This window comes from Carassius auratus, chromosome 46 (assembly GCF_003368295.1).
Source record: "Carassius auratus strain Wakin chromosome 46, ASM336829v1, whole genome shotgun sequence".
NCBI lineage: Eukaryota > Metazoa > Chordata > Actinopteri > Cypriniformes > Cyprinidae > Carassius > Carassius auratus.
The window spans coordinates 15,967,178-15,983,169 of record NC_039288.1 but is presented as its reverse complement, the minus strand read 5'-3'; the positions used below and the strand labels follow the sequence as shown (position 1 = coordinate 15,983,169).

Here is a 15,992-nt window from a genome sequence, read left to right as displayed (position 1 = left end):
AGACTCTAGGTCACAACCCATGTGAAGTGCAGCTCCATTTCATCTATTTCTTCTGCTGTCTTGAGTTCATGAGTCACACAGTTACAAAAACACGTTAGAATCTACAATACTCAAATACAAAGAAACATTTATGGGGAATAATTAAGTATTTGGCAAGGGTTTCACAGACAGACATGGGCACTAACACACACAGAGGTCTGGGTTGGGTTATCTGGCCTCGCTCCAAGCCCCCGGTCCACCATACAGGACAGCAGGGTCGATCGCAAGCCAGTTTCTTTCTGCCCACCTTTAGCACAACAGTGGCATCACTGCCAGAGTTACGTCTCATGGGGCAAAACCAGAACACACAAACACACAAAAACTGCCCACATGATGGCAGCTGAAGTGAAACGCCATGCTAGACTTCAATAAAAACATATTTTTCTGATTTGTATATAATTATTATGCAGTTTTATGATATTGAGAGATTGTTGAATACTTTAAGTAATAAAAATTGTGTGTATATATATATATATATATATATATATATATATATATATATATATATCAGGGGCGGATCTAGAAAAATATTGATGGGGTGGCGAGAAGGGGGCAGGAATTTTTGAGGGGTGGCAACATATGGCAGACATATATATACTGAATTTAGTCACAGTTATCACAGTTTGATGATAAATATATGTGCACACTACAAAAGTACACAGGCTGCCATTTACAAACTTAATCTCATGCAAACAGTGTCTTGCATTTGAAACAGTTCATATAAGGAATAAGTGACCATACCCCTAAGCACCACCACACTCACTAATGCATACAGTATGCATCGACATGTAATTAAGAGCATTATAAAAGGTTCAGTGTTATCAATATGTCAGTTTATTATAAGAAACACAAGACTTTAATAGTCAATGACATTTCCAGCTGGGGAGACTCAACTGATTTTCTACTGTTTAGTGTAAATCACAATCTAACTCAACCAGTCAAGAGCTACATTTAGCCTTAGATGTTATATGAATATGGTCCCTGAAGCATAGGTTTTATTAGCTGACAATAATAATAAATAAATAAGCATTATATGCACATATACAAATGTTCTTTTAGAAATTGTTTTTGAAAAATATGGTGTTATTGTTTTGGCAAGTTTAAATTAAAACTTCTATAAAAACTTGTGTGATATTCCTTTAAAATAATGTTTAAGTATATCTTTTTTAAGTATATTTTACTAAGCAATTTCTTACATAATTTCTTCGAGTTAGACCAAACTTTTTTTTTTTGGTGGGTTGTAACCAGAGTTTCTGTGTTTTTTAATTAACTATTATTATTAGCTATTAGGCCTACTTGAAGTATAGCATACTCATGTGCAATAGTACTATATTTCTGTTTTAATTTCTTCAAGTTATACCGAAATTTTATTTTGACAGGTTGTCATAAAGACATTGCCGTTCTGTCAGTCTGTGTATACGATACGAATTAATGACGATAGTTTTATCAAATGAAATGGTGAAATCCTCTCATAGCTCGCTGACGTGAACATGTGTAGCCTACATCATGTATCAATATAGTGAAGAGCTGAAAACATTTGAGTCAGTTATGGGGATCGCGAATCATTTGAGTCAGTTCGGGAGTTCGGAGCGGGTTCGCGGATCATTTGAATCAATTCGAGAGTTCGTAGCATAGACAGTAAAAGAAATGGACACAGCGACCCCATTGGAACTCAATTGAGACAAATGAAGCCCAGTTTTAGCGTTTTTTAGCACTTCCGTTTCTGACGCGCAGACTCAAACGAAGCTTGAAGACGTCAGCAACCTGTCTGACAGATGTAAATCTTCTAGTAGCTGTGCGTGCAAACTGCCATCGTTAATCTTGCAGAGACAGCGAGCTTGAGCGGGGAGTTCTTTGTCGTGAGTGAGCAGGAGTAAGTATTTTGATTAATTATTTTGTATAGTATTTTAAAATGTAACGCCAGTACGCCATATTAAGTTAATTGCTTGCGAGCTTCTCCTCCTGTCTGTACGGTAATGCGACAGAGAGCTGAGTGGTTATGACGCAATCGTTAGCCTATTTTTACAAAAACTGTTTCTACGGGGCCATAATGTAACATAGAAGGTAATGGAGCCCTTTATATATTGTCGTGTATCTTTAGAAATAAATAATGGACAAACAGAGTCTTTAAACGCCTCAGATGTAAAGTTATTCGCTGTCAAAGTGACGCCAAAATGAATGGGAGTCAATGGGATGCTAACGCAAGTGAAGTTCTGCTAAAAGATGACAGCCCCCACCCGACTTCAACTTCCGGTCGAGTTCCTTGCCCCTTGGTTCGTAGCGGGATTGCGAATCATTTGAATCAAGTCGAGAGTTCGGAGCGGGTTCGCGAATCATTTGAGTCAGTTCGGGAGTTCGGAGCGGGATCGCGAATCATTTGAATCAGTTCGGGAGTTCGTAGCGGGTTCGCGAATCATTTGAGTCAGTTCGGGAGTTCGGAGCGGGATCGCGAATCATTTGAATCAGTTCGGGAGTTCGTAGCGGGTTCGCGAATCATTTGAGTCAGTTTGGGGATCGCAAATCATTTGAATCAGTTCGGGAGTTCGGAGCGGGATCACGAAAGATTCGCGCTTGTAAATTTTCAAATTGGCCATAACCTTTAATTCGTTGCTGCCAACTGGGGTGGGAAGGCTTTCTTTTAGGGTGGCATCTTTAGATCCGCCAAAGTATCTTATGCTCACCAATGCTGCATTTCATTGATCAAAAATATATTTTTTAAATGTAATTTACTCCTGTGATCAAAGCTGAATTTTCAGCATTATTACTCCAGTCTTCAGTGATCCTTCAAAAATCATTTACTTTTTTTTATATACAAATTTAATGCACCCTTGCTGAATAAAAGTATTGATTTTGTTTTTTTAAATGTACTGACCCATTTTAATCTAAAAAAAAAAAAGTATAAAATTGTGTACAATTTAGAAACTAAAGATAATTGCCAACTGTGTTTTAAATGTTTCTCACATATTTATGAGGATCTGTAGTGGAATTAAAGCATAATAATAGATTTATTTCCTCGGGTGGGGGCGGGGGTTCTTTTCATTTTTGTAATTTAGACCCCTAACTAGAGAGGGGTCAATGTCATAGACATACATATTAAGGCCTTTATTACCAGTGCTTTCCAGCGAGTGACAGACAGTCAAGGTGCGCGCTTACGCCCCCTACTGACACGACCACGCTACTGCAGCCCGCGCTGCGTCAACTCAAAAGGCAGCATTCAGCGTTCCTGTGTGCAATAATAAAAATAACCCACAGTACTTAAACACGACAGCTCCGTTGGATATTTTAAGATCTGAAGTGCAGATTTCAGGTTGTTTGCACAGCAGAGCAACGCTTTGGCGTTAAACTACCGGCTGACGCGGTCGCGCGCAACACGTGGGCGGTTTCAGACAGTTTTAAGCTGAAGGTGACAATGTTGTCTCTAAAAACTGCTTAACAATCGACCATACCTTACTGTGATTATTGCATCGTCAATACTATTTTACACCACGCTATACGAAAAACTCATAACCATTACTAATATAATAATACACATGATCTTATACAGTACTAATAAAGATACTGTATATGTAATTGTATACATAATAAAATCGAATGCACCAAGTTGACACTGTTAAATCGAGATATATTAATGCATTATGTAGTTATTGTTCTCACCTTGTTAGTAGAAAGAATACAGAACAAACCCAAGTCAAGAGGAGTGGCTAAAGATATTTATAAAGAACTACGGCAACCTGCTGGACCAGAAAAGGCGGATTTACAAAAGCCTCTGAAAGAAATTTGCAAACTTGACATTTATGTACATAAGCACCTAAAATAAAAACTGCATTATGGATTTGTATATCTTTATTGGGTACACATAACAAGAAATAAATGAAAATATACCCTGCCGTGCCTCACAATTCTGATCACAAGACTTTTATCTCAAGATTGTGAGAAAAAAAAAAGATATACGCATAATTCTGAGAAGAAAAGTCTGATTTGTGAGATAAAAAGGAGTGATTACCTTTTTTTTTTTTTTGAATGTCAAGATGGAAACTTAGAAATCTGAGAAAAAGATCGAGTTGCAGGATACAAACTCAGAAATGTGATATTATAACCTTAGAATTCTATCTTTTTCTCACATTTCTGAGTTTATATCATACAAATCTAATAAAAGAAAAGAACAAACGGTCACAAATGTGAGATATAAAGTTGCAATTACCTTTTTTTATTCCAAGGTGAAAATAGGCTTCCATAGTTCTAGGATTGTCACGTGTTTCAAGATTTTAGATACTGAACTTTAATCACAATAATACATGTGAATTTTAACTGCAGTTTCTTTTGTTTAGTTACATATTTCCACTGAACTTTCTATGTGAGGACAACAGACACACAGACTCTCAATGACCTGCTTCATACTGAGGCTGAAATACCCTTAAGAAGCTCCATCTGCCTCCTCTTGTCCTTTGCTCTATTAATGGTCATTTTAAACAGCCGGCAGTACATCTCCATGGCCACAGGAGTATCATCGTTGCCTGGCACTGGGTATGCGATGAGGCTGGGGTTACAATTAGAGTCCACAATCCCGACTGTGGGAATATTCATTTTGGCTGCGTCTCGGATGCCGACGTGCTGCTGGAAGACGTTATTGAGCGTGGAAAAGAAAATGATGAGGTCCGGCAGCCGGACGCCGGGGCTGTACTGGATGGGAGCGTTGGTGAGCAGGCCGCCCTTCCAGTAGCGTGTGTGAGCGTATTCGCCACACTCTCGCGACGTCGTCTCTATCAGGTGACCGAACTGCCGCCTGCGGCTGACGAACAGGATGATGCCGCCACGGTACGCAACATGAGCCGTGAAGTTCAGCGCCTGCTGGAGGAGTTCTGCTGTCTGCTCCAGATCAATGATGTCTGTATCCAGACGAGAACCAAACAGATATGGCTCCATCAGCCTAGACACAGAAACACACATTAGCATTCAGGAATATGCATGTAAATAAATGAGGTCATAAAAACTGATATTTATATATAGATATTTATATATATATATATATATAGTTTTGATCACAGAAATAAATTACATTTTTAAACATATTCAAAAAGAAAATATGTATTTAAAACTGTAATAATATTTCACAATTTTATTGTATTTTTGATCAAATAAATGCAGCCTTGATGGGCAGAAGAAACTTCAATAAAAACATTTAAAATCATGTTTTTCAAACCATTACTCTCTCTCTCTCTCTATTTATAGATATACAAGTACAAAAGGTTCTTAATTATATGCATATACACACAGTTACAAATAAATTAAATAAAAAAAAGTATCATAATACGATTTTTTATATTATTATAATTATTGATAATAATTACATAATTTCACACTGTGAGCACTTTAATGTCAATGACCCACCTATGCCGGCAGCCTTTCTTGTGTCCAAGATGGACCCGGGCTTCAAACAGGTCCTTCATAGTGAAGAGCTCAGACAAGTGGAAATAATCCGGCTGAGTGAGCGGGAAGTTCAGGATCTTCTCTGTGACAGCTAAACAGAAGCAAATATGAGCTATGAATGATTAGTATTATGTCACAATCTTGTCATAAGGATCAAGTTTTTATATAGTGCACAGAAAAAAAACACAAAACATATCAAGCACATACTGTATTTACATTAAAGTCTACATACCAAATTAAGAAGAATAATTCTATAAGCAAGCTGATTCTATATGAAACACCTGCATTCCTTTATGTAATAACAGTTAAACAACAAATGGTTATTAAACAATGATTGCTGACATATTATGACACGGATAAAGAGCTATCAAAATGTTTATATACCAGGGTTTTTTAAATCTTTTTGATGTCACAGATCCCAAATATTATTTATTTTCTAAATTAGGTTTTTATGTACTACAGAGTACTGTACCGTTTTATGTATTTATTATATTGTATATAGTTTATTTAAACAATATGTACATTTATTTTAAATATATTTTATATATATTTACCTATAATATAGCTTTTCCTCTCATCATTTCACACGGACCCTCCAAAATCCAAGTTAAAATCCCTTTTACAGACTATAAACTGACACAAACTATATCTCTAGGTCGCTGGGTTTAATATATTCTGTATGAATGTGTCATAAGAATTTAATAATCATATCTCTGGACAAACTCACCGGTGTCTGGCGCTGATTTGACTGCAGCTGCTGCGGAGCTGAATGTTTGTCCGTGACACGAGAACACCGCAGAGAGCAACCGAGGGCCCCGGAGAACCTGCCTTACTGAAACCAATCACATGCAATTAATTTATTAAACGGTAACGTACATACATTTTTGTCCAAAGATGATTGCAAAACTGCTTAGAAAGTCATTGTAAAAAAAAACACGACTTCACGTGGAATGTTTTATATCATTGCAAGACGTTATATTATGTTGTTGATTTGTATTATAATATGGTTTACATAATGAAATACACTGAATTAAATTAACATTAAATAAAAACACGTTTTATTTCACCTCCACTTAAGACGCCCGCTGCCATGTTTCCGCTACACATGAGTCTAAGGAAGAGTGCAGAGGATTGTGGGTAATAGAGTGCTTTAGACTGATAGAACCGTTGCATCACACAACTCACGAACTACAAGTACCACAATGACCCAGTTCTTTTAAACCAACCAAAACTTTATTGAATGAACCGGTGACAATTTACTGCATTGAACCATTTAAATAACACGAGTAAAGAACGCTCGATAAAATTAGTAATAGGAAAAGTAAAAAAATAAATAAATCGAATTCATTATTTTAAATATACTTCATATTATAATATTCTCATGAACACGTGAACCCCCTTTTCATTCTTTTTGCCAGTGGCTTTAGTTTATCTGTAATAAAACAAAACATTATGAACTAATGTTCCACTAATGCTTAACAACCAGAAATTATCTAAATACGTTTTATATAAACATCTGTAACCTAAGCCGTTTTTCTATACCAAGAAAGTGTGATTAAAGTGAGCAGAATTAGTATATTTATCTGATCAAACTAAACTGTAACCTTCGTTTGACTGTTTTGCTGCTCTACAACATACACACAAAATCAAAAAATTATTCATGAGTTATATATACATGTACAAAAATCAGATCTATTACATCAGTGTGTGTGCAAGTAAATGCATGATTTTTTAATACATTCTTTTTATGTACCTCCAGCTGATTTTGAATTTGGAGACACCTGGTTTGGAATTTCAGAGTCCTCTCATCCGTGTCCAGGGCGATATATAGACGTAACAACAACCCTGGGTCTATAGAGCTGTACAAAGACCTGGAGCAAACAAAAGACACAGATTTACACACACACACACACACACACACCCACACACACACAATCAGTTTATGTATCTGTGAGCTGCCGACCAATCTGACTGCTGATGTTATATACATGTATACATTTGGCAGACACATCTAAAACAACATAAACTATATTTCATTAGAATGTGTTCACTGAGAGTTTGCAAAAATATTTTTTTTGCTTCTACAGCAAAAAAACCTAGAATTTTTTACATGCAAATCAAAAATCCAAATTTACAATAGAAACAAACTTTTTAAAACATAACAGGATAATAGAATGCAGTTTAAAAAACAACTGCTTATCATATTGACCTGATATATTAATTTAGACATCTGTTATAAAGGAAGCTACTTTACATTAAGAAACAACAGAGGAAGTGGTGTAAGAAAATTATTAGAAACATGTACAGGAATTCAGATGTTCATGCATGCATGTTTACACACACACACACAGAGAGAGAGAGTGTAAGAACCATACAGCCTTGTGTCTCAAAGTCAGTTTTTATTATACATCTTCAGAGATACAGTTTGAGTTTTGTTTCTCTGTACAGAGCAGGGGACTAAAAATTCCTTTTTTATTTTTTGCAAAATATTTATGAAAGCTGGCAATGCCCAGCATAGTCAGCACAAGTCTTTACTTCTCTTCAATAAACAAAAATAAATAACATTCTTTTCACATAGGAAACACTTATATAGAATAAGCAACAGAAACAGGAACCAAGAAACAGGTGCAAAGAGAGGGATGAGAGGGAGGGACTGGTGTGGAGTGATAAATGCGATTTCATAAAGTATGCAAAAATGTGCAACAAGGGAAAGATGACTGAATTTTGAGACACTGAAATAAATGTTTCATCCTTGAAATATGCAATCTGATATAAATCTTTGAATGTTGTAGTTGCAAAAAAAAAAAAATTATAATAATAAAATAACCTGGTTATGACAAGGATATAAAGAATTCCCAAGTACATAAAATGTGTTAAGAGGGAACATCATGAAAAAAATATGTTTGTTGTAAATTGCATAAAGGATTCATTAACCGCTACTGGAGTTTTTCTGTAAAATTTTTATACAAAGTAAATGGATGTTTTTCAAACACAATCTTTATAAATACATAAAGGGTCTCATTTATGAAACAAGCAGAACAAATTTCTTGAAAAATTATTCATTAACTATTCTTGCTTAGACTGTCATGCTGAATAGAATGGAACAATTTACACAAAAAAGACTTTTCAATTCATTCTGCTTGTTTTGTTTTGACAAATGAGGCCCATCTCAGTCATTCACTGTTGAAGTGAGGAGACTTTCCTCAATTAGAAACCTCAGGAACATTACCGAAAAGTGACTCAGACCATCTTCTCAGAGGTCGAGGGTCTAAATGATGATGCTGAACCCTTAGTGAACGAGTAATAACTTAATATGCATTGATGCAAACAAAAGTGTTTTCATTCCCTTTACATTCTGCAGTTCTTCATACAATTAAGTACTTAAAGATGCAATTGTCATGGTTGTATTTAGCTTGTGGAATTTATTTCAGAAAAAAAGACTATTTTAAATATTTTAACCTGGGAACTATTTAACATGTAAACTCGTAAACCTTCTTTTTTTAATTACAATTACATTTTGCAGTCTCAAATGATGATTTCTCAAAAAGCATAGTTTGTAAACCAGGATTCCATTCAAAAATGCAGCAGCTGCTGCAGAGAAAATACAACAAAAAAACAATAAAAAACAAAGTTTAATCTCTTTTCATGACATCATGTCTGTCTTTAAATATATTTATAAATGTACAAACATACAAAAAAGGATGTGGTACACTCAGAGTCTTAAGTGACGTCCCTTGGAACCTAAATAACACGATACAAAAAGACAGGAACTCTGAAATGCAGGATGAGACGCTGCAGTCCGTCAGGCTAATGCTAAAATAAAACAACTGATGCTTATAGCCGAAGGAAAATTTCGGCTGTATGGTTGGGAATCTTGCAAAATATCTGCAAATCACAGTTTTGGATCCATAGATCCCCCAAACCAAAATACCTGTCAATCTTTCTAATTAAAGGCATTAACAATTTTATGAAGAAGTCTTTCGTATCTTAGATGGAACAAGAGCATGGACACATACTGGCCTTTGGAGACCATGTTCCCTCAACTGATGTGTGTGTTTGGAGAGAGGACAGGTAGGTACTCACTGATTTGGGGGCTGCTTCCTCCTGTCTTTTTTTTCCTGATCTTTCCTTTCCTCATCTGACTCTACATCTGTCTCATCAACACATTTCTTTTCCTCATCTTCCTGCTTTTTCTCTTCCTTGCTAACACTTCCTCCTTCCCTTTGTCTTTCTCCTAAACTTGCAGTGGACTCAACTGCCTCAATCTGGCTGACCTGCTGGTGGTTTGTCTTTGCTAAGGGTGTTGGGAAAGCATCCTGATCCAGTTGTAACTGGATTACACTGCCTTGCTGGTGGTCATGCGGTACAGGTGAGGGCTGGCACAGGTGCGAGGTGGCAGGGGTTAAGTGTGGTCTATCTGAAAGGGGTCTGTCAATTTTCAGGCGGTTTTGCAAATAAAGTCTCTCTGTCCTGCCCCTATGGGGCGTCGATTTCGAGAGGTCACCAGTGGTGACAGCAGGGGACTTAATTTGAGGTTTTGAGATAGGTGAGGGACAAAGAGAACTAATTACTTCCTTCAAAGGTATCCTAGTAGCTGATCTACTCTGGTGGCTGATGGCAAGCTCATTACTGTCTGCCGAGGAAAGTTCCTTGACGTCGCTCATACTGCTGTTAACGGCTCTCATCAGGAATAGGTTCTGGTGTTGATGACCCGATGATCGGAGTATCTCTGAGCTCACAGAGGGCGTAGTGAAGGAGTTGGGTTTGATGGTATGACTTGTTGGAGTGTCCTTCCTTGTCTGGGAGCCGCCGCTCTTTGGAGTCGAAATCTCACATTTTTGTCTTTTGGTCCTCTTAATACCCATAATGCAAGAGCTGCCTGGTGTCAGGACTGGTCCTTTGCTGAGTTCTGCAGGTGCATCCATGGATCTCCATATGTCTATGGATTCTGCTTGCGTTTCACTTTTGTAGAGGCTACAAGAAGTTGATGCTGAAGCAGAAACTGGAGTTTCACTTACAATCGTTTGAGGTTCTGGTTTAAAATCAGACTCTGCAGGTGAGGTCAAGGAGTCTACGGCCCCTTCCTCTTGTTTGGTGTTTGCAGCAAGAGGTGCAGACTCCTTGGCTCGCTCAGCTAGAAATCTCCTGATCTCTTGCTCAATGCTATCATCGCTGTCTACAGAACTGTCATTGTCATCTGCATGCGGACTGGAAGGTATGTCCACATCTTGGGGCTTGGGAACCCCACCATTCCCAGTCACCTTGTCGGCTTGTGCATGGCTTTTAGATTTTCTGGTGTTCTGAATTTCTGATTTGCCTTTAACTGCTTTGCTTTTATCACCCTTGTCGTTTTTAGTCTGAACATTCAGTGTCTCTTTGCCACCTTTCAAGATGCCAGACTTAACAAGCTTGGAAGGTGGGATGCTCTTCTGGTCTGTTAAAGGCTTTTGTTTTTTCACAGCATCCAAAGATGATTCTTCGGAAGGTCTGATGCTTTTTCTTGCCTTCATGTCTCTCACTTTCTTTTTGACTTTTTTCTTTGTCTTAAGCAAGTCTTTAATTGCAGCATCTAGATCCTCATCACTGTCCAGGGAGCTGCTTTTGTCACTGCTTTCGTTTCTCTCTGAGCCAATCACAGTCTTTGGGCTGGACATACTGCAAGTGCAACTTTTGTCTTTGGGTGCACTACTATCTGCACCCTTATGAGGAGGGGAATTCATGGTGGCTGGACTACTTGAATGGGATGTGACAGTGGGAGTGGTTAAAAGCTCTAGTCTGGTGGTGTAACTATGAATCAGAGGTGTCCCTGGAGGCTCCTCTTTAACATTCAAAACTAATTCAGCCTCTCTGGAAAGTTTGCTTTGTTCTTCTTTGAACTTGCGTTTTTTTGACAGGGAGAGCCTTACTGCTTTATTCGGTTGGGTTTCCTTCATCTTCAACTTTGGTTCTTTGCTTGCTGTGGGATCTCCTGAAGCTGGCGATGGTGCACCTGATGTTTTTGGAAGCTCTTTGTTCATCATTGCTTTATGTTCCAAAAATTTTCTTATCTCTTGTTCAATTCCGTCCTCACTGTCAACAGAGCTTTCATCACTTTTATCCGCAGATGGTGCAACAGTGAGGAATGTTGGCGTCTGAAGCACATTTCTGTTAGCAATGCTTAAGTTAGGCTCAAACACCTCGGGCATGACAGTTTTAGAGATGTCTAGAATGGCTTCAGCACACATCAGCTCAGCAGTGTTGACCGTGAGACTGGAATGGATCTGATGTTCAGTGTGGGCTGGTTTTGGGTTTAAAAGGGGTGGTGCACACCCTTTGACTTTAGAGCCCTGGGATGTACACTTGTTCAAAAAGTGGCTTACACCCAGTGGTGTAGGGAGATTAGACTTCTTGGTCATCAACTTCTTCTTGCTTTTCTTGGACAGTGCTTTGAATGACTGAGTGCTTATGCATTCGGGAGAAGTGATGGCTGATCTGCTACGTTGCGCAGGCACAAGTTGAGCAGGTTTGAGAGGATTTTTCTTTTTCTTCTGCTTGTGTTTTTCTTCCTGAAAGCGACGGATGGCTTCTTCAATACCTTCTTCGCTACTCGATTCAGAGTCCTCCCTTTGTCGTGAAGATCTCAGGGCATCTCTTTCACCTTCCTGTTTTTCTTTTTTCTCCTGCTGGAATCTCTGAATCTCCTCTTCAATTCCATCATCACTGCTCGAATCAAGCCTTTCCTCTTCCTCTTTAATGACAAGACGATGTGGAGATCTGTCCATCTCTGAAGACGACGAAGATCCCTTCTTAGATTTGGGAGGGGGAAGACTTTTTACAGGCAAAACTTTACTCGTGTCTGCTTTCTTGAAGGGATTTTCTTTGCTTAGCTTCTTCTTGACTTTCTTTTTTAGGGGCTGCGTCCCACTCAAGGCTCTCTGTATATGATTGCTAGCAGTTAGCACCTTAGCATTACTGGAATGTGTGTGTTGTTTAGCAGCATCCGGGACAGTTGGTTCCCTCCGCTGAAGCTTGGGCGCTGGGGTCGAACTTGTGATTGGATCCCCTTTGCGCTTGTGGTCCACCTTCTCCTTCAAATACTCCTGAATGGCCTCCTCAATGCCTCTGTCCACAGAATCATCACTGTCCGAATCATCGCCAGTATCTGGTCTGGTGGTCTGTAACTTAGTGTCCGCCCCTGTTCGCCGGGATCTCGCAGACGTGTCCATGAGTCTCATTTGACCCTTTTCGGTCTGCCCGTTTTCGCTCATGTCCGAAGACTGGGTGCTGTGAAGGCTCTCTATAATCATCTGGATCTTCTGTGGGATGGGGGTGCTGCTAACAGAGACAAGGTCGCTGTCGGAAGCACTGTCATTGAAAAAGAGAGGCAGGCTGCAGCTCTTATTGGACCTCCATTCTGAGTGAATAGTCACCACCGGAGGAACTGTCTTCAGGAACATTCTAGAAGGTCAGAATGGAGGGGATGTAGGTGCATTGGAAAGCTCCACCTGCGATCTTGTTTACATTCTAAAATTGAAGAAAGAGAATTCTTAATTACAACAACAACCTCAATAAAAATTAATTCTAAAGCAGTGTTTAGAATATCACATTTTAAATTGACAAGGTTTAATTTTTCAAAAAGTATTAATGGTAGGCAGGACCGGTGAGAGATGTAAAATTGTTACTTTAACCACACAGAAATTATCTACAGGGATGAAACAAGAATTTAGTGGATAAAGAAAAAAAAAAAGTCCATTTCACTAATAGATTATAATTTGATTGCGATCAGGTTATTGAAAGTCAAATGACAGAACTAGTACCATCAGCAGATTCTCTTGTTTAATCTAATATGCATATTTGCTCAAAACTTTCACAGGAGTGTTTGTTGTAACAACCTTGGGAATCGGATAGTGTATAAGCCCACATTTAAAATTTGTGAGTGTCAAACACATTCTATTATTGTTTTTTTTTTTATTAGTTAGCACATATTTGGGGGTAAATTATTTAAGACTTAATAAATTATATTAAGACCAATTGAGAAAAAAAACTGTGTTATTGACATTAAAGCAAACAGATGTTACAACGTTCCCAAGTCTCCCATATTATGGGCTCCTAAAGCCTGGTACAAAAATTATGGTTTGACTACTAAACCTCCGAGGCAAATGAGCAGGCCCGCGACTCAAATATAGGTCATGGCTGGGTCACAGAGAAAAGAAAAAACAATGCTAAAAAAAAAAAAAAAAAAAAAAAAAAAATTAACCATTTAATTCTGTAACTATTTTTTGACCACACTAAGTAATCAGTCACCTGGTATAATAAAAACTCCCTTAAAACATCAGAGAGTTTTGAAAAAAGATAAGTCAGCTTCGATTCATTTTCAAAAATGCATCCTCATCATCATCATCCTCAGGCAAGGAGGATCTGGGGGCGATATTAAAAATTTTGGGCCATTCATAAACAACACAGGCCTACTAAATAGCATAAATCCCATGTTCTGTAAATTATTATTCTATTATACACAATTATCATGGTATAGGCCTATTATAATAGTATTATTACCATTAATAGTCACACTTTCTGCAAAAGAGCGGTTAAGATAATTTGACACACAGAGAGACCACTGCAGTCCGAGGTACGAGCCTCGAACGAATGACTCGTATGGACCGATTCTTTTAGTGAATCATTTGTGATTCGGAGCGTTTGCTGAATGAATCTGACTCACTGAACTGTGAATTATTACTTTCTTTACTTTCTAATTAGCCAAGAACTGCCAGTGTGTTAAATTGTACTTGGGGCTTAGTGTAGTTACTGACCAGTTGTTCATATGCCAACGTGTTCAAAAATATGAGTTTAGTGGCGTTTTATATAAATTATTAAATTAAATTATATACGTGCATTTTAGTATTTAGTCGTTTTTTTATCTGATACACAATTAGAAACAATTATTGGAATAATTGTATTTATACACAAGAAAAATCCGTGTAAACAAATAGTTTTGCTTTGTTACGTTTGTTTAATGATATCATCACTTGAGAAGAATTAATATGAACAAGAATTTCATTCATTTAAAATATTAATTCGCCGAAATACTAAAATAATCATTAAAAGAACAGTTAACGAATCAGAATCGTTAAGAGGAATCAGAATAGCTATACTCATATCGAGTCCCATTGCTAATTTTAAGGCTGCGTGTAGGCTACATGCACCGAGACCCGAGCCGTAACCGAGGCCCCTCCGCCGCCTTCAACGCTTCATCTCCTCGGAGACAATAAACTCCCGTAAGTTAGGACAAAATAACTCTCTCCACTATGATGCCACAATGAAACTCCCAAAAAAATGGAGACATTGTATCTCCTCTGCACTCCAATGCGAGAAAGTAGTGTTTTTTGTGTGCTTTTGCAATCCGCCATCAGAGCTCCGTCTCACCGGCGCACCGGGCTGTCCCTGCCCAAAGCTCGCGGCTCTGCCTGCACTCGCGAGCGGGGAGTGGAGCTAAGAGACACCGTAGAGGAACCCGCGTCTTCCGCCTGCCGGCCACGGTGTCTCCGGCCGTGTTTACACTGGTTTAGTGTCAAAAGAGACCGTTCTGGTAAAGTTCGGTGGTCGTGCGTTTATATGCGACATTTAATAAAACAGCATCCTAAAATGTACCAAGAAAAGGTAAGGAGCAAAGCTGAAGTTCGCCATGAGATATAAGCGCTTAGATGCTCGCGGGGCCTCTTTACTTCTCGCCGGTTCATTTTGTAAAACCCTCTTTGTATTGTGTCCCTCTAACGAAAAACATCACAGAAGTGAGACCCCGCCGCATGCACGAGACATATAAAGGGATGAGGCTCACCTTACGACTGATGAACTGCTGTTGTGTTTATCTTCCAGTGTAATCCGGCTTTTGCAATTCTTAATACATTTTTTGGAGAGTCCACACACGGGAGCGGACGCGCGCAGCCGTCTCGTGCACCACTCCTGCCTCCCGACTTACCTTCAGAAATCACTTAAAGACACAGTACCACAGAACGGACTGGAATTGTGTTGTGAAATTAATGGTGTAGTCGTATTGGGTCTACATATATATTTCTTTACAAAACGTCGATTTTTGGTTTAGTTTGATTGAATGGTGAAGGGAAAAAACAACATGGGAAAAGCGTTCAGGACGCATGAAGTTGGTTGAGCAAATGTGGATGCCCGTTTCTGCCATGAGAATTAAAATATATATATATATATATATATATATATATATATATATATATATATATATATATATGTTCGAGGTATAAACTGGCTATTGCAAGAAAAACAAATCAGAACTGTGGGTCGGGGGAAAAAAATAAAAGGAAAAAATAAAAAGAATTGTGAGGCATAAACTGGCAATTGCAAGAAAAAAGCTAGAAGAAAAGTCACAATTACCTTTTTTATGTGTATTATTTTTTATGTATAAATTCAAATCAAAATTCTGGAATAAAGTTTATAAATCTAGACAAATACGCTCAAATGATGATCTAATGATTTGTTTAAAGTGCCCCTATTTTGGATTTCTGAAAATGATCTTTTAT

The 15,992-nt window shown here is 38.1% G+C and overlaps 2 protein-coding genes and 1 non-coding gene across 3 annotated transcripts; all 3 read right to left on the bottom strand.

The window, feature by feature from the left end:
* Nucleotides 1–206: 206 nt before the first annotated feature.
* Nucleotides 207–336, bottom strand: LOC113064506 (small nucleolar RNA SNORA17). Its single transcript, XR_003278837.1, has one exon. It is a non-coding gene; the product is annotated as a small nucleolar RNA SNORA17 (small nucleolar RNA).
* A 3,531-nt stretch (nt 337–3,867) lies between these two features.
* On the bottom strand, nt 3,868–6,611 carry LOC113064368 (28S ribosomal protein S2, mitochondrial-like). The gene is made up of 4 exons (XM_026235131.1): nt 6,534–6,611; nt 6,194–6,298; nt 5,428–5,557; nt 3,868–4,966 (listed from the first exon to the last, which is right to left on the bottom strand). Exons 1-4 carry the CDS (start codon nt 6,571–6,573, stop codon nt 4,432–4,434), a joined length of 810 nt encoding a protein of 269 aa, XP_026090916.1. The 5' UTR covers nt 6,574–6,611; the 3' UTR covers nt 3,868–4,431.
* Nucleotides 6,612–7,848: 1,237 nt separating this feature from the next.
* On the bottom strand, nt 7,849–15,427 carry LOC113064366 (protein phosphatase 1 regulatory subunit 26-like). Its single transcript, XM_026235129.1, has 2 exons — nt 15,281–15,427; nt 7,849–12,969 (listed from the first exon to the last, which is right to left on the bottom strand). The coding sequence occupies exon 2, from the start codon at nt 12,900–12,902 to the stop codon at nt 9,546–9,548; it is 3,357 nt and encodes a 1,118-aa protein (XP_026090914.1). The 5' UTR covers nt 12,903–12,969; nt 15,281–15,427; the 3' UTR covers nt 7,849–9,545.
* Between the last annotated feature and the right edge of the window lie 565 nt (nt 15,428–15,992).

Excerpts from the sequence above, each read along its gene's own strand:
- LOC113064368 (XM_026235131.1), bottom strand. The coding sequence starts at position 6,573 with ATGTGTAGCGGAAACATGGCAGCGGGCGTCTTAAGTGGAG. Across the intron at positions 6,299-6,533 it reads AGCGGGCGTCTTAAGTGGAG|TAAGGCAGGTTCTCCGGGGC; the intron begins GTGAAATAAAAC and ends GATTGGTTTCAG. Across the intron at positions 5,558-6,193 it reads CAAATCAGCGCCAGACACCG|CTGTCACAGAGAAGATCCTG; the intron begins GTGAGTTTGTCC and ends GCTTCTGTTTAG.
- LOC113064366 (XM_026235129.1), bottom strand. The coding sequence starts at position 12,902 with ATGTTCCTGAAGACAGTTCCTCCGGTGGTGACTATTCACTCAGAATGG.